This window comes from Bos grunniens, chromosome 25 (genome assembly GCF_055505025.1).
Source record: "Bos grunniens cultivar Pamir isolate PY7600 chromosome 25, Bosgru_T2T1.0, whole genome shotgun sequence".
Classification (NCBI taxonomy): Eukaryota; Metazoa; Chordata; class Mammalia; order Artiodactyla; family Bovidae; genus Bos; species Bos grunniens.
The window spans coordinates 22,856,549-22,874,052 of record NC_141189.1 but is presented as its reverse complement, the minus strand read 5'-3'; the positions used below and the strand labels follow the sequence as shown (position 1 = coordinate 22,874,052).

At 47.7% G+C, this 17,504-nt stretch overlaps 1 protein-coding gene across 9 annotated transcripts in view; it reads left to right on the top strand.

Moving 5' to 3' along the window:
* Positions 1 to 17,504, top strand: part of EEF2K (eukaryotic elongation factor 2 kinase) — an 83,586-nt gene that overhangs the window by 39,880 nt on the left and 26,202 nt on the right. For all 9 annotated transcript variants that reach the window (XM_086375359.1, XM_086375364.1, XM_086375361.1 and 6 more), the window contains 6 exons: positions 6,599 to 6,699; positions 9,552 to 9,612; positions 10,513 to 10,550; positions 10,876 to 11,047; positions 16,895 to 17,044; positions 17,275 to 17,407. In XM_086375359.1, coding sequence (XP_086231485.1) covers positions 6,599 to 6,699; positions 9,552 to 9,612; positions 10,513 to 10,550; positions 10,876 to 11,047; positions 16,895 to 17,044; positions 17,275 to 17,407 — 655 coding nt within the window. The remainder of the gene's footprint in view (positions 1 to 6,598; positions 6,700 to 9,551; positions 9,613 to 10,512; positions 10,551 to 10,875; positions 11,048 to 16,894; positions 17,045 to 17,274; positions 17,408 to 17,504) is intronic.

Below are 17,504 nucleotides of genomic sequence, written 5' to 3'. Positions count from 1 at the left end.
TGGTGTTCCAGTGATTAAGAATCTGCCCACTAATGCAAGGGACATGAGTTCAATCCCAGGTCTGGGAGGATCCCACCTGTGGAGGAGCAACTAAGCATGTGAACCGCAACTGCCCAGCCCACACATAGGGCGCCTCAGCCACAACTCCCGAGCCTGGGTGCCGTAACAAGAGAAGCCACCGCCGTGAAAAGTCTGCACATCCACAGCTTGAGAATAGCCCCGGTCACCACAAGTAGAGAAAAACCTGAGCACAACGGCGAAGACCCAGCGCAGCCCAAAAACTTAAATAAATCTTTTTTAAAAAGCAACCCAGCAGCAATAGGGACTTCCCTAGTGGTCCAGTGGCTAAGACTCTGTGCTCCCAATGCAGGGGGCCTGGGTTAGATCCCTGGGCGGGGAACTAGATCCCACCTTCCCATCTAAGAGTTAGAATGCCACAACTTAAAGATTCGGAGTGCCACAACTAAGATCTGGCTCAGTCAGTAAATACTAAAAAAAAACAAAAACAAAAAGCCTAGCAGCAGTAGCTGATAACATTGCTTGTACAAACACATTACCCACACAGCAGGAAGTTTTTTTATTATCGTTATATTTGTATTTATTTATTTTTACTTTGTACTCGTAGGCTTTGAGGAACCAAAGTCATTTTGTTCTCTTTCCAGGATTATGTTTCCCTCTTTATGAAAACCCCTAGGCCTCTGTTTTATAGAAGAGTAATTAGTCCACTCAACTGAGTTTTAGGATCTTTGCAACTAGAGAATGTTAGAGCTGTCCGGACCTTGAGATCATCTAATCCAGTGATCTTGGTTTATTAACGTTGACTTACACCTGTGATGCCTGAAGACGTTCTCATGGTAAAAAAACGCAGACAACGTAGATGAAGCTGAATTCACCTCGTTCAACTTCTTATTCCTGTTCTGTTTCCAGAGACAACCATTGTTCAGCTCAGTGTAAATAATTTTTCAGACCTTTCAAATGTATTTTATTTTAAACATTTTATTAAAGTATTGTTCATTTACAATATTGTATTTCAGATGTACAACATGTGAGTCAGTATTTTTGTAGATTATACTCCACTTAAAGTCATTATAAATATTGGCCATATTCCCTGTGCTGTACGATTTTCAGACCTTTTAAAATACATTTATATATAAATGTACGTTTTTATATATATCTACAGACACACACATCCTTAGAAATCTGATAGTATTTTATATATATATATTGTATATATATACACACACACAGTGGTGGTGGTTTATCGTGTCCAACTCTTGCTACCCCATGGACTGTAGCCTGCCAGGCTCCTCTGTCCATGGGATTCTCCAGGCAAGAATACTGCAGTGGGTTGCCATTTTCTTCTCCACAGCATCTTCCTGACCCAGGAATTGAACCCAGGTCTCCTGCATTGCAGGCAGATTCTTTACCAACTAAGCTATGAAGGAAGCCCTTATATTTATTTATTTTTATATACACACACACACACACACACACACACATACACACACACGTATATATTTTATTGAAGTATAGTTGATTTACAATGTTGTGCTAACCAGTTCTGTACAGGAAAGTGACTATACATTTTTTTATATATATATTCTTCTCTGTTATGGTTTATCCCAGTAGATTGGCTATAATTCCCTGTGCTATACAGTAGGACCTTGTCGTTCATCCATTCTAAATGTATTAGTTTGCATCTGCCAACCCCAAAGTCCCATTCCATCCTTCTCCTCCCCTCCTCCCTCTACTGCTGCTGCTAAGTCGCATCAGTTGTGTCCGACTCTGTGCCGACCCCATAGACACCCATAGGCTCCCCTGTCCCTGGGATTCTCCAGGCAAGAACACTGGAGTGGGTTGCTATTTCCTTCTCCAATGCATGAAAGTGAAAAGTGAAAGGGAAGTCGCTCAGTCGTGTCCAACTCTTAGTGACCCCATGGACTGTAGCCTACCAGGCTCCTCCGTCCATGGGATTTTCCAGGCAAGAGTACTGGAGTGGGGTGCCATTGCCTTCTCCGCCTCCTCCCTCTAGGCACCCACAAGTCTGATCTCTGTCTGTGAGTCTAAGAAAGCTAGTGATTAGTGATTTCCTCCACCAGTAAATGGTGTCATACTGCTTGCTTTACTCGGCACTTTGTTTTTTTCCACCCAAACAATAGCTTTTAGAGATTGCCCCTATCAGTGCCATCATCTTTTTAACGCTGCGTAGGATTTTGCCAAGTGTGTGTGATCATCCCACTGTGGATGAGCAGGGTGTTTGCAGTGTTTGCCTGTTACATAGCGTTACGACCACCAGCCATCTTTGGGGGGCTCAGCTGGGCACACCTGGTAGGTGATCAGAATGGGTGGGCCAGAAGTCAGTGAAGAGGGTTCATTATTGTTGGCCAACCATCTAGCATAAGCAGATGGCCCTCAAAGGTGGTGATGCCTGCTTCCATTCACAGTGTCTGAGAACACTCACTCCGCAGGCCACAGTTACCACCTGTTTTTCCTAGCATGATGGGATTAAACAGGATTAGTGATTTCAGCTCAGCTGAGTTTGTTCACCTCTAAAGATCACTCCGGGCTCAGTGAGACACTATTTCTAGTGGGAACATGTCTGTCCCCGGGGTGGGGACAGGAAAGATATTGACCACTAGTAGTCAAAACATTCTTCCCTGTCTTTTGTAAATGAGGAAATGGAAGTTCCCCCAGTGGGTCAGCAGTGGGCCGGAACCAGAACTCAGGGAACTGAGTCTTAGTACAGGACTTTTTATATTGTGCTTAAAAAAAAAGTCAGTTACATTAAACATACCTGTTGCCAGTAAGGTGTGGCTTGATTCTTTTTTGGATTTTTTTTTTTTAAAGGATAATTTTGACCTTGTGACATATCATGCCCTCCAATTCTTAAATACTTTTTTCTTTGACTTTTTTTGATTCGTGTCACAGTACCCAGCCTGTTGATAATTTCTGTTGATAATCCTCATTGATTGAGGGGCCCTGTCTTAGGTGGCTTGCTGCTGCTGCTGCTAAGTCACTTCAGTCATGTCCGACTCTGTGTGACCCCATAGACGTCAGCCCACCAGGCTCTCCTGCCCCTGGGATTCTCCAGGCAAGAACACTGGAGAGCGTTGCCATTTCCTTCTCCAATGCACGAAAGTGAAAAAGTGAAAGTGAAGTCGCTCAGTCGTGTCCAACTCTTAGTGACCCCATGGACTGCAGCCTACCAGGCTCCTCCATCCATGGGATTTTCCAGGCAAGAGTACTGGAGTGGGGTGCCACTGCCTTCTCGGTTAGGTGGCTTAGGGCATGTCTTAGTCACCTGTTGAGAGAAGTACATTTGGAAAGTCGTGTGTCTCAGGAAGAGGACAGGGCACCTGACGTGCCCAGAAGGGTGGCCTGCAGACTACACAGAACTCTGCGGGCTTCTTGGCAGCTGCGGGGATCAGAAGGCTGTTACTGCCATTCACAGCGGCTGGAATACAAGAGGGGACTGTGGCACATTTTTAAATTACAGAAATCCAGAAACTGCTTTCCTTGTAAACATGTCTGCTGCAGGGTTATGTATAATAGGGAAAAATCAGTGACAAGCTCAAAGTCTCACTGCGGAGAACCACAGGTGAATGAACAGTTAAGTCAATAATGATAAACCCATGCAGTGGATTACTATGCAGCTGTTACAGCTAACTTGTAAATTCATGATGTAATGTTTGTGTCAAAAAATTTGAGTGGTTTGTTCTCTGCTTCTTGGAGTGTAACCTAGGAGAATCTTTTCGGACGAGAACTCCAAACTTCTAATTTTTAAATGTGGTCTCGCAATTACATTCCAATGAAATATGTCCTACTGAGCTCTTGCACAAGCACACGGAGATATAGATAAGGGAATGTTCTCTTCAGCACTGTTTATACTAGAGATCATTAGAGAGAATCTGAATAGCCGTCAACTGAGATCTGAGGAGTACCTTAAGGTGTCCTGCATTGCAGGCGAATTCTTTACCAGCTGAGCCACAAGGGAAGCCCTACCTTAAGGTACGTTTATACAATTATATTATATCCTACAACCAAGGAAGGAAAATGAGGTCAGCCCAGCCTGTCTGCACGTATGACATGGAAAGACTGGATCCAAGATCCTGTGCAAAGTGGAGAACACTTTGCACAGGAAGATGCAGAACACTCTCCTGAAAGGCTGTAAATTATAGCTGCAGTGTGATTCCAATTTTATTTAAAAATGCACGTAAGGGATCTGGAAAAGAACTAATTTCCAAAGCATTGATGATGTTAACAGTTGCTCTGAATGGATGGCCTGTGGCAAATTTGAATTTTGCTTGTCTTCTGCATTTCCCAAGAGTTTTCATTAAGTGTGAATTATTAAGCTTCCAAGTTTTAGACTTTGCAGAGATTAGAAAGCCACAGTAAGGGGGCCCTGGGCTATGCGTGTGTGTGTACTTGTATGTGTGAGTTTCTTTTTTTTTTTTTTAATGTTTATTTATTTGGCTGTGTTGGATCTTAACGTGGGATCATGTGCTTCGTTGCTCTGAGGCATGTTGGATCTTAGTTCCCCTATCAGGGATCAAACCATGTCCCCTGCATTGCAAGGCGGATTCTTAGCCACTGGACCCCCAGAAAAGTCCTCTGTGTGAGTTTCTTGATGAGCTCAGCCCCTCTACCTCCTGTCCTCTGAGCAGCTCCCAGGGGTGGAGCTTAGGTGGGGCCATGGCTGGGGAGTTGTCCTGTTTGAACCCAAGTCCGTGGAAGAGCTCCTAAGAGCTGGCCGGGGAGGCTGAGGGAGGCTGTTGTGGGAAGAGGAGGTCTAGAATCTGCCTGGCCCAGACAGTATCCAGCCCCTTCCTGTGGCTCAGACCTGTGGCCTGGAAGGGAGTTTTGGTCTCATGGATTCTGTAGAGGCTGTCAGGCAGAAGTTCAAGCTCTAGGAAAAGATGGAGAGGGGATAACTATCAGTTTGAGTGTCAGAGTGTTTGTTTGGAGGGGAAAGGTAAGGATTCCACCTTGGGATTATAAAAGCAGTAAAATGAGCTTTTTAAAACAAAAAGGGGGGCCATACGGTGATGCTTTTGATACTCAGTGAGTTCTCTCCATCACGTGCCTTGGTCATCTTTCCCAGTTAGTGCTCAAGAGGCCCAGTTCTCAACAGGGTTTGAATATTTGGGGGCACGTGTTTTGGGGCAGCACAACAGTGGCGGGCACTGAGGCACTGGATGGGTGGAGGGCAGGGATGCTAAGCCCTGGAACGGAAGAGCAGGTCTGCACAAGAAGTGGTCCTGAACCCCAGGACCTTGGAACGTCTTCTGGGAATCTGTTCGTAATTAACTGAGAATTTAGCCTTTTGTTAATGTAAAAGGCAATGTATATTTTGCATAGTTTGATATACTCTTGAGATTGAGAAGCTTATATGGTCTATAAATTTCCTTGGGGGCAGTAAAATGGGGTGTATTTATGATTTATAGAATATTTATAAAAAAGTGACATTGGACCCGGTAAGAGTCCAGAGTTCTCACCACAGGGCTATTTCACATTTTAAATGAATATAGTCAAAGTGTATTAACCAATCTCCACAGACAGACATTTGGGTTGAATTCAGTTTGGTACAATCACAATACCCCTCGTACACAAGTGTGCACACTTATGTTTGTATTTCTTTCTCTCTTTTTGTATTATCTGGGCCTTGTTGCAGCATATGCACTCTTCCTTGTGGTGCGTAGGCTTTCTCTAGTTGTGACACGCAGGCTTGGTTGCCCTCTGGCACGTAGAATCTTAGTTCCCCAACCGGTCCCTCGTGTTGGAAGGCAGATTTGTTCTTAACCACTGGGCCACCAGAGAAGTCCCTATGTTTGTTTTCCTGTATGGTACATTCCTAGATATAGGATTGCTGGATCAAAATAAAGGAATATCGGGACTTCTCCTGGTGGCCCAGTGGTGAAGCATCTGTGTGCCAGTGCAAGGGACAGGGGTTCGATCCCTGGTCTGGGAAGAGCCCACATGCTGCAGGGCAACTAAGCCTGAGCACCGTAAGTACTAAGCATGTGCTCTACAACAAGAAAACTCACTGCAATGAGAAGCCCACACACCACGACTAGAGAGTAGCCCCTGCTTGCAGCAACAGAGACCCAGCACAGCCAAAAGTAAAAATTAATTAATTAAAAAAATAAAGGAGTACATTTTTTTCCCATTTTAGTACATTGCCAGGCCACCTTTAGAAAAGGTTTATACCCACTGACGGTATCTGAGAACTCATTTTCCCACATCCTGGTCAGACTCCTGGTTTCCAGCTGTTAAAACGTCTTCCAATCTGAACAAAGGGGTGGGGAATAATATTTTCATTCTCAACTCTTTGGTAACAAGCAAAGCAGTATGTGTTTTCTATGCGTCTTATGTTTTCTTCAGTTTTATAGTTGAGGCAGGTCACTTCTGGCCGTGGGAAGGCTATGTCCCTGTGAGGTCTTTTGGGAACTGTGTTCCTACAAGGATAATAGGTGATTATAATTCTGACTGAATAATGCTGTCTGCCTCCCAAGAGGCTGGACACACTTGGGAAATCGCATGGCGGGAGGAATTGGCCTGCACTGTCCCAGAAGCCTAACTCTCCCCTTTGCTTCTGCAGGAAGCTTGGAAGCATGCAATCGAGAAAGCCAAGCACATGCCTGACCCCTGGGCTGAGTTCCACCTGGAAGACGTTGCCACAGAATGTGCCACACGCCACAGGTCAGGTCCTTGTCTGCAAGTGTTGTATGACCCCAGTTCTCTAGGGGTCCTTGGGGGTTGGGTCCTTTTTCTGCTTGTAATCAGTGAGGCTTAAGTACCCCTGGAGATCAAGGAAAAGGGAATATAATAATAATATCGGTCAATATTTGAGTATTTACGCAAGTTTAGGCACCATGTGGGGCTTCCCTGGAGGCTCAGATGGTAAAGAACCCCCCTGCAATGCAGCAGACCTGAGTTCAATCCCTGGATTGGGAAGATCCTCTGGAGGAGGAAATGGCAACCCACTCTAGTATTCTTGCCTGGAGAATACCGTGGACAGAGGAGCCTGGTGGCCTATAGTCCGTGGGGTTGCAGAGTCGGGACATAACTGAGCAACTAACACACATACAGAGACAAGCACTGTGCATTATCTCATTTAATCCTCACAGTGTTCTATAAGACAGTATTCAACAGGCTAGGGTAAGCTACGCTGCAGTAACAAATAGCCCAAATGCAAGTGACAGAAGCCAATTCACAGTGGCTTAAGCAAAGAGGAATGGTTGACTTATCTATGTGGACTTCAGGTATAGCTTATTCCAGGTGCTCCAAGGATGCTTTTGGCTTTGACACCAGATAGACTCTCTTGCATTAATGGTACTGATGGCCCCTGGGAGCCCCATGATTCATCTCACCAAATGGAAATGAATCTTACTCAGTTTTTAACATTTGAATCTCATTGGCCTGGCTTTGGCTATAGGCCCACCACTAAACCAGTCATCGTGCCCAGAGCTTTGCTTTGATTAGCCAAGTCTTGATCATATACCACACACCAGAAAGTGCTGGGGGATCAGTTCCACCCAGTCCATATGTTCTGAGAATGGTGGATGGTGGTTCCCCAAAGGAAAATTGGGGTGCTGTTACCAGAAGAAAGAAGAGTGGATGCTGGGCAGGCAGAAACAGTGGAGCCTTCTCCACCTTTCTGCAACATAGTCCTGCTCACACCTTGTGAGGCGATGGCTTAGAGCCTGGCGTGCACCCCTTCCCCATTTTGGAGGGTGACCTAGCAGGCTCTGGGGTCTGTTCCAGCAGCTGAGTATTGTGGGTGCCCCAGAAGGCCAGGATGGGAACTCTGTTTCTTCCTGCCTATAAGGGCAGTGTGGTGGCTGGTTGGTGACATGTGGCTTCCAGGCTGAGGACACCAGGCCAACAGGGAGGCCCTTGGGAAGCAGGACTCACATGCTGGGCTAGTTCTGTGAATCCCAGAGCTCCTGAGGAACAGGGACCAGGGGCCACACCAAACTGTTGATTTCCTAACTAAACTTGCTGATTTCAACTGCTCTGACTACCAGCAGAGGGAGGTCAGACATTGATGCCCAGAATGACCAGAGATTTCTAGATTGGAGGCTTCCTCCTCCACTCCTGGTCTTTAGAGAGCTCTGCTGCAAGCTGGCCCTTTATTGAGACAGATTTCCTATTCACGTGAGTTGTCCCCAGACTGGTTAAGCGCAAAGGTCACATTGATCTGGGTTTGAATCTTGGCTCTCAGGAAGGTTATTTCACCTTTCTGAACCTCAGTTCTTCCATCTGGACAGTGGACACAGTATTTGTATGGATCTCACTGGGCTGAGTGGTGGTTCTTGAGGAATTCCGTGTAAGCACTCAGCATACAGTGAATGCTCAGTGAACTTAGAGCGCCTCTGTCCTCTATTAGGTCAGTGGTTGTGAAGGACAGCTAAGATCCTTCCCGTGTTGCATGTCTCCACCCTCCCCCACCTTCTGGGTGCCTCTCAGCTTTCAGTCTACTTGGAAGTGAGGGAAGACTGTTTCGTTTACCTTGGCACCTACATGGTAATAAAATTAATAATAACGATGGCCATTATTTTTTGATGACAATACTTGCCATGAGCTTGTTGCCAGCAGGTGTTCGGCTCTGACAAGCCTTCCTCCCCCAACCCACCCCACCAGGCCTGGGGCAGCTTACCTGCCAAGCCTCTGCTTGTTTCTCCTGGTAGAGGCTTCAGGCTCTGAAGAGGCTGTTCTCAGGCGCTGGGAGGTTTTGGAGTCTGTCCCCACCGAGGGTGGACCAGGGAGGCATCTGCTAAAACTGAGAACACTTCAGCCCTGGGGAAGGTTTTAGATTTTCGGGATTTACTGAGCTGAAGAGCTTTCCACCAGACAAACCTGTTAAGGCCCAGCCAGGCCTAGGGGCAGATTTGCTCTGGGAAAGAGGATCCCTGGGAAAGAGAGAGATGGAAATGTTCTGGAACCCTCTCCATGCCTCTCTGTCTTGGGTGTGTAGCCAGCAGCCCCTTTCCTGGCTGGACTCAGAGGTAGGACCCTCCACCACTGCTGTCTGTACTGGGACAGGCTTCAGGAGACTGGCCTAGCAACCTGGGCTGGGCCTCATACTGGCAAGACAGAGGGTGCTGCTGCCTTCCTTCCTGGGACACATTATCTAGACCAGTTATAATAAAGAAATTTATTTATTCAGTTGTTCATCCAGCATGCATTTATTAAGCAACCCCAGTACGAGGCCCTACAGTACACAGCACAGACATGGCTTGTCTTTGTGGAGTTACAGTCCAGTGGGGAACCATAGCCTACCCACAGCACAGCAGTGGCATGGGGGTGGGTGGGGGACATGGTGAAGGAACAGCTGCCTTTGAAGAAAGGGAAGGCCAGTGTGGTGGGAGCCTGGGAAGGAGGGAGCGTGTCCACAGACCGAACCCAGGAGGTCAGCTGGGCCTGTAGGTAGAGAGTGGACTTGATCCTGAGAGCAGCAGGAAGCCCAGAAAAGTCTTCTGCATTTAGCCAGTGAGTGACAGGATCAGGTGATGGACACTGCGCCCTGGGGTGGGTTCTGGTCTCTGCAGGTACAACGCTGTTACCGGCGAGTGGGTGGAGGATGAAGTCCTAATCAAGATGGCATCCCAGGTGAGCAGAGCCTCGAGCCCAGTGCAGTCCTGGCCGACCAGCTGCAGTGCCCGCTCCCTCTCCTCCACGTCCTCTTTCTTTTTTTTTAAGCTTTAGGGAATTCTCTGATGTGTATTTATTTTATCTTTTATAACAGCCTTATTGAATATAATTCACACACCATACCACATACCTATTTAAAGTGTACAGCTCAGTGGTTTTTAGTACAGTCAAGAGTTGTGCAACCATCACCCCGATCAGTCCCGGAACATGTTCACCATCTCTAGAAGAAACCTCATACATACCCATTAGCAGTCAGGCTCCAATTCCCTCCTCTTCCCCAGCCCTGGGCAACCACTAATTTAACTTCTGTCTCTGTTTATTTACCTATTCTGGACATTTCATATATTGATCACATGTATTAAAAGATTCTTCTTGACACTCTTGTTGAAAATCAGTGAAGTGTGAACCTGTTTATCGGTTTTCAAAAATTGCAAGTCACCACTTAATACTGTTCATCTAACAAGATGAACTCAGTGGGTTGCAAAAAAAAAAAAAGAATCAACTAGAAAATAGAGCAGTTCCTGCATAGGAAGCAGCAGGGTCGACTTGTGAAGCATTTTATAGTGTGTTGCACGCTCAGAAAAGTGTATGGCTTGGTGAGTTTCACCAAGTAAACACATGTGTAACCAGTACCCAGATCAAGACGCTGAAAATCACCGGCACCCCCCCAGAAGACCTTCTCAGCCCCAGTTACTACTCCTTTATTCCCAAGGGTAGGCACTGCCCTGAATTCTATCACCTGAGATTGGTTTCCCTATTTTTGTACTCCGTATAAATGGAGCTCCATACACATGCAGTGCATGCATAGCTCACCGTTTTGTCCATGAGGTTTGTACATATCTGTGTCGTGTCTTTCAGCCCTTCGGCCGGGGAGCAATGAGGGAGTGCTTCAGAACGTAAGTGACTCAGCCTGCCTCTGGGGATCCTGCCCCGATGCCCTCAGGCTCCTGAGAGCAGGGGCTCTGTGACATTCTCTTCTTGGACCGCACATTGGGCCGGGCTGTAGGGATGGGAGTGGGCAGAACAGGGAGTCTGTCCCTTGACCCCCCTTCCCAGATCTCTGAAGGATGCTGCAGGGTAGGGAAGCCCCTCCCACCTCCTGCATTTTATTCCTGACTCTGTCAGTCAGATCACGCAGGGTCTCCCCATCCTGAGAACTAGGGCTGGGGTCCCAGTGAGCCCCAGAGCATCGGGCAGGCTCCCTGATGCCTCTCCCCTCAGGAAGAAGCTCTCCAACTTCCTGCACACCCAGCAGTGGAAGGGGGCCTCCAACTACGTGGCAAAGCGCTACATCGAGTCCGTGGACAGGGACGTGTACTTCGAGGACGTGCGTCTACAGATGGAGGCCAAGCTCTGGGGAGAGGAGTATAATCGGCACAAGCCCCCCAAGCAGGTGTGTGGCACCCCTGCCTTCCACATTCCCACACCAGCGCAGCCCAGGGCAGCGTAGCCCAGATCTGGAGCTGAGGGCGATGGCAGTGCTGGTCACAGGTCCCCTTCTTTGCTGTCTTAGCAGCAGCTAATAAAACCCATCGTTTATGGAGCCTGACAGGTCAAGTGCTCTGTATCAGATTAGTCTCTCAGTCGTGTCCGACTCTTTGGAACCCCATGAATCGCAGTACGCCAGGCCTCCCTGTCCATCACCAACTCCCGGAGTTCACTCAGACTCACGTCCATCGAGTCAGTGATGCCATCCAGCCATCTCATCCTTTGCTGTCCCCTTCTCCTCTTGCCCCCAATCCCTCCCAGCATCAGAGTCTTTTCCAATGAGTCAACTCTTCGCATGAGGTGGCCAAAGTACTGGAGTTTCAGCTTTAGCATCATTCCTTCCAAAGAAATCCCAGGGCTGATCTCCTTCAGAATGGACTGGTTGGATCTCCTTGCAGTCCAAGGGACTCTCAAAGAGTCTTCTCCAACACCACAGTTCAAAAGCATCAATTCTATGGCTCTCAGCCTTCTTCACAGTCCAACTCTCACATCCATACATGACCACAGGAAAAACCATAGCCTTGACTAGACGAACCTTTGTTGGCAAAGTAATGTCTCTGCTTTTTAATATGCTGTCTAGGTTGGTCATAACTTTCCTTCCAAGGAGTAAGCGTCTTTTAATTTCATGGCTGCAGTCACCATCTGCAGTGATTTTGGAGCCCCCCAAAATAAAGTCTGACACTGTTTCCACTGTTTCCCCATCTATTTCCCATGAAGTGATGGGACCGGATGCCATGATCTTTGTTTTCTGAATGTTGAAGCTTTAAGCCAACTTTTTCACTCTCCACTTTCACTTTCATCAAGAGGCTTTTGAGTTCTCTTCACTTTCTGCCATAAGGGTGGTGTCATCTGCATATCTGAGGTTATTGATACTTCTCCTGGCGGTCTTGATTCCAGCTTGTGCTTCTTCTAGTCCAGCGTTTCTCATGATGTACTCTGCATATAAGTTAAATAAACAGGGTGACAATATACAGCCTTAACGTACTCCTTTTCCTATTTGGAACCAGTCTGTTGTTCCATGTCCAGTTCTAACTGTTGCTTCCTTACCTGCATACAAATTTCTCAAGAGGCAGATCACGTGGTCTGGTATTCCCATCTCTTTCAGAATTTTCCACAGTTTATTGTGATCCACACAGTCAAAGGTTTTGGCATAGTCAATAAAGCAGAAATAGATGTTTTTCTGGAACTCTCTTGCTTTTTCGATGATCCAGTGGATGTTGGCAATTTGGTCTCTGGTTCCTCTGCCTTTTCTAAAACCAGCTTGAACATCAGGAAGTTCACGGTTCACATATTGCTGAAGCCTGGCTTGGAGAATTTTAAGCATTACTTTACTAGCATGTGAGATGGGTGCAATTGTGCGGTAGTTTGAGCATTCTTTGAACAGTATGAAAAGTGCTCTGTATACCAAAAGTTATTTATTCTTAAAAACAGAACTCTGGAACTTCCCTGGTGGCCCAGTGGTTAAAACACCATGCTTCCACTGCAGTGGTCATGAGTTCAAACCCTGGTTGGGGAACTAAGATCCTGGGTGCTTGCACACTTTGGCCAAAAAATAGGAGAAAAAGAAAACTAAAAAAAACAGAGCTCTGAGGTTGGTGGAAGTTGGAATGTTTTTATTTCATTTACACATGGGGTCTATTCATCAGGATTTTTGTTTGCAAGTGACAGAAATCCATTCAAACAGGCTTAAACCAAAAGGGGAATGGATTGCTTCCTATAATTGAGAAATAGGGCTGACTGCAGGCACAGCTGCGGAGAAGGCAATGGCACCCCACTCCAGTACTCTTGCCTGGAAAATCCCGTGGACTAAGGTGCCTGATGGGCTGCAGTCCATGGGGTCACTAAGAGTCGGGCACGACTGAGCGACTTCACTTTCACTTTTCACTTTCATGCATTGGAGAAGGAAATGGTAACCCACTCCAGTGAAGAATCCCAGGGACAGAGGAGCCTGGTGGGCTGCCGTCTATGGGGTTGCTCAGAGTCAGACACAACTGAAGTGACTTAGCAGCAGCAGCAGCAGCAGGCACAGCTGAGGCTTCCCAGGTGACACTAGTTGTAAAGAACCTACCTACCAATTCAGGAGACATAAGAGACCCAGCTTCAATCCCTGGGTTGGGAAGATCCCCTGGAGGAGGACATGGCATCCCACTCCAGTATTCTTGCCTGGAGAATCCTATGGACAGAGGAGCCTGGTGGGCTATAGTCCATAGGGTCACAAAGAATTGGACATGACTGAAGTGACTTACTCCTTGGAAGGAAAGTTATGACCAACCTAGACAGTATATTAAGCAGAGACATTACTTCGCCAACAAAGGTCCGTCTAGTCAAGGCTATGGTTTTTCCAGTAGTCATGTATGGATGTGAGAGTTGGACTATAAAGAAAGCTGAGTGCCGAAGAATTGATGCTTTTGAACTGTGGTGTTGGAGAAGACTCTTGAGAGGCCCTTAAACTGCAAGGAGATCCAACCAGTCCATTCGAAAGGAGATCAGTCCTGGGTGTTCATTGGAAGGACTGATGTTGAAGCTGAAACTCCAGTATTTGGCCCACCTGATGCGAAGAGCTGACTCATCTGAAAAGACCCTAATGCTGGGAAAGATTGAGGGCAGGAGGAGAAGGGGACAACAGAGGATGAAATGGTTGGATGGCATCACTGACTTGATGGACATGGGTTTGGGTGTACTCTGGGAGTTAGTGATGGACAGGAAGGCCTGGTGTGCTGTGGTTCATGGGGTCGCAAAGAGTCGGACACAACTGAGCAAATGAACTGAACTGAAGTGAGTTAGCATGCATACACACAGACACAGCTGGATCCAGAACCAAATTGAGGTTGTTGGAAGTCTTCCTCCAGCTCTATGTTCTTCTGTGTTGGCATCACTTAGGCAGCTTTTCAACTTGCAGTGACATGTTGACCCCAGTAGCTGCAGGCTCACTTTTAATTTCTTAGCAACCTTGATGGAATGACATGTTTTCCCATAAGTTTCTATCAAAGTCTCAGAACTGGATTTCATTGGCTTGATTAGGTTAGGTGCCTATCACTGAGCCAATCATGATGGCCAGGAGGTGGGAATATGCAGATTGGGAAGGCCTGAGCCTTGTATCCACCCTTAGAGCCAGGGTTATGGGTCCTTCCTCTTAGACTAGGTGGACTGAGATTGGTGTCTCCCAAGGAAAAGCAGGAGAGGGCATGGGGAATAAGATTCCTTATCTGTCCCTGGGGAACCTAGGGCATAAAGGGGTAAAGTTTCTTGCTCAAACAGGCAGGGATGGAGCCAGGACTTATTCCTGGAAAGCTCAGACTTTCCAAGCCCCTGCTCTTGGCTTCTTCACTTGAGCCCCCAGGGTATTGGTGACCTGAGGCCAAGCAGAATTTCCTGTTGCCTGCATGCATTTGAGGAAATAGCTAGAAAATAGAGCTAGGCCTTTGCGCTGCCTGAATTCACAGCTCAGCTCTCCTACTGTTGGTGTACCTGCTAGCTATAAGGTACCATCGTCTGAGTGCCTCAGGAGAGCCGCATTTTCAGGCAAACAGCAGAATTTATTGAGTGCCTAGTGTTTGCAGAGCTCTTGATTAAGCATACTTGGTGTGAACACAGGAAGCCACATTCCCATGCTCAGGGGCTGTGACTCCATGTACTCAGGCCTGGCCACTTTTCCCTTCTTCTCTAAGCTTGTTTCTGCCTCAGGACCTTTGAACTGGCTGTGCCCCAAGGCTGCATCATTGGATCCCCTCAGTCCTTAGATTTCAGGTTTCAGCTCATGTCACCTCCTCAGCTAGGCTGTGCTGGTGGTGGTGGTTTAGTTGCTAAGTCATGTCCGACTCTTGCAACCCCATGAACCGTAGCCTGCCAGGCTCCTCTGTCCATGGAATTTTCCACATAAGAATACTGGAGTGGATTGCCGTTTCCTTCTACAGGGTATCTTCCCGACTTACGATTTGAACCCAGGTCTCCTGCATTGCAGGCAGATTCTTCATTAACTGAGCTATGAGGCTGTGCTAGACCATCCTAAATGAAGATGAAGTAACCCTTCCACTGCTGCAGCCTCTGACATGTCCTTTTGTTTGTTTTGGTTTCTTTTTTTCAGAGCAGTTGGCAGTATCTGAAAGAGTCTTATTCATGTATTTATTCATGTATACTTCAGTTGCCTCTCTCCCCCGAGGACAAGGATTTTATCTGTCTTGTTTGCTCTATCCCAGTGCCTAGGTGCTCAGTGAATAATAAGGTGGTTGAATTGATGAAGAGAGAGGAATGTGGCTGTTTGAGGAGGAACTGGCCGTCGCCTTGAGGATGTGTCTGCCACTGACCCTCTCCCAGTTGCCTCCTGGCCAAGCCAGTGGCCCTGCCGCATGCTTCCTTGTAGGGATAGAGCCAGTTTTGGGGACAGGAATCCACTGGGAACCAGCTGCTCCTTCCCCTCTGGCTGGTTCTCAGAACTGAAGCCACATTTGGGGAGGTTCTCAGCTCCCGGCTCTGGACCCCTTTGGCCTCTGCAGCTGTTGTCTTCCTTAACTCAGCCAAAGTTTCCTGGGTGGTCATTTCCTTGGGAAACCCAGACCTGGCCCCTGTTGTGGGTGGCTTCGATGGGGCCAGGGTACCATGGGTGTGACCTTGTGTAACAGGTCAAAGTTAGAGTCCCAGGTCTTCCCTATCCTATGTTACAAACATACACAGTACTTACACAGTTTCTTCTGAGTACAAAATTAAACATACGCTTGGTGCAAAATTTAGCAGGGAATGTCTGAATTCCCTGTGATTCCCCTTTGTAGGGAAAGAACCACTGTTACGGTTTGGCGTGTATCACTCGAGAATTGTGTCTGCTGATAATAATGACATCAGCAGACGCTGGCAGACTTGCTTCCTGCACCAACAGATTTCACCCTTATACCCATTCCATGGGTGAGGAAACTGAGGCACAAACTGGGGAAATAACTTGCCCAAGTTCTCTGTATTAGCACAAGGCGCAGGCTAAGTTGCTTAGCAGGCAGACTCACAGCTGTGTGCTAACTCAAAATGGTTTCCTTCCATCTCATCGAATAACCTCTCTTAGATGGGGCTCAGGGTGGGCTGCTGCTTCACCTCCTTGTCATCCAGAGGCCTGGTTCCTTCTGTCTTGTTGTTTGCCATCTGCCAGGAGTTGCCCTGGACTGCATGATCAGTTCTGGCTCACTGGCAGATGTCTACCTTACAGCCTCAGGAAGGCCAGAGAAGGAGAGGGCAGGCTGGAGTTGCATCATCCCTGCTGCTTGCTTCCTATTGGCTGGGCTTAGTCACATGGCCACATCTAGCTGCAAGGGAAGCCAAGCCATGTCATCGCTGCTGGATGGCTGTGCATCATGTTACAACTCAGGTTATCTTAGTCCATTTGGGCTGCTGTAACAAAATACAGGAGAATGGGTTTATAGGTTCATGCTGGCACCTTCTTGCTGTGTCCTCAGAGTGTGTATGGAGTGAGGGAGCTCTCTGAGTTCTCTTTTTTTCAGGGCACTAATCCCATTCACAAGAGCTTTCTCTCCTGACCTTATCACCTCCCAAAGGCCCCACCTCCTTAATACCATCACCTGTGAGCCTTGAGATTTCAAGCCTTGAGATGAAATTTGGAGGGATCCATTCAGGCCATAGCAGGGGTTTTCAGTCTAAAGAAAAAGGGGGATGGATTCTGGGGACAATCAGCAGTTTCAGCCTTTCTGCTCCAGCCCAGGAGGGTGCTGCCTGGGCCCTGCCCTTCCCCTGACTCCTCCCGCCCTCCCGCCAGGTGGACATCATGCAGATGTGCGTCATAGAGCTGAAGGAGAGACCGGGCCGGCCGCTGTTCCACCTGGAACACTACATCGAGGGCAAGTACATCAAGTACAACTCCAACTCAGGCTTCGTCCGTGATGACAACGTGCGCCTGACGCCACAGGTGAGGCCCCTGCAGAGCTCCGTGTCCCATCTCAGCAGACCTTGGGCCACTCCAAATTAAAATAGGGCTTCTTTTTCTGTCCTTGCCTCTGTACGCTTCTCCCTGCAGAGAAAGACCCCCAATGTGAGCAGAGCTGGAGTACTGCAGCCCGTCAGAGCAGTGCCTGCTGGTGTCCACGCAGCCCACAGCCTGGTCTCTGTGGTCACCTTTTCCTTCTTCTTGCCCCATAGGCCTTCAGCCACTTCACGTTTGAGCGTTCCGGCCACCAGCTGATTGTGGTGGACATCCAGGGCGTGGGTGACCTCTACACCGACCCACAGATCCACACTGAGAGGGGCACTGACTTTGGAGATGGAAACCTAGGTAGGCTGGGAAAGCCAGCATGGCCCCGGAGACCACGCTTCCCTGCAAAATCTCCAGGCTTTTTGTTCACCCAGGCAAGCAGCCCAAGGTGGATATG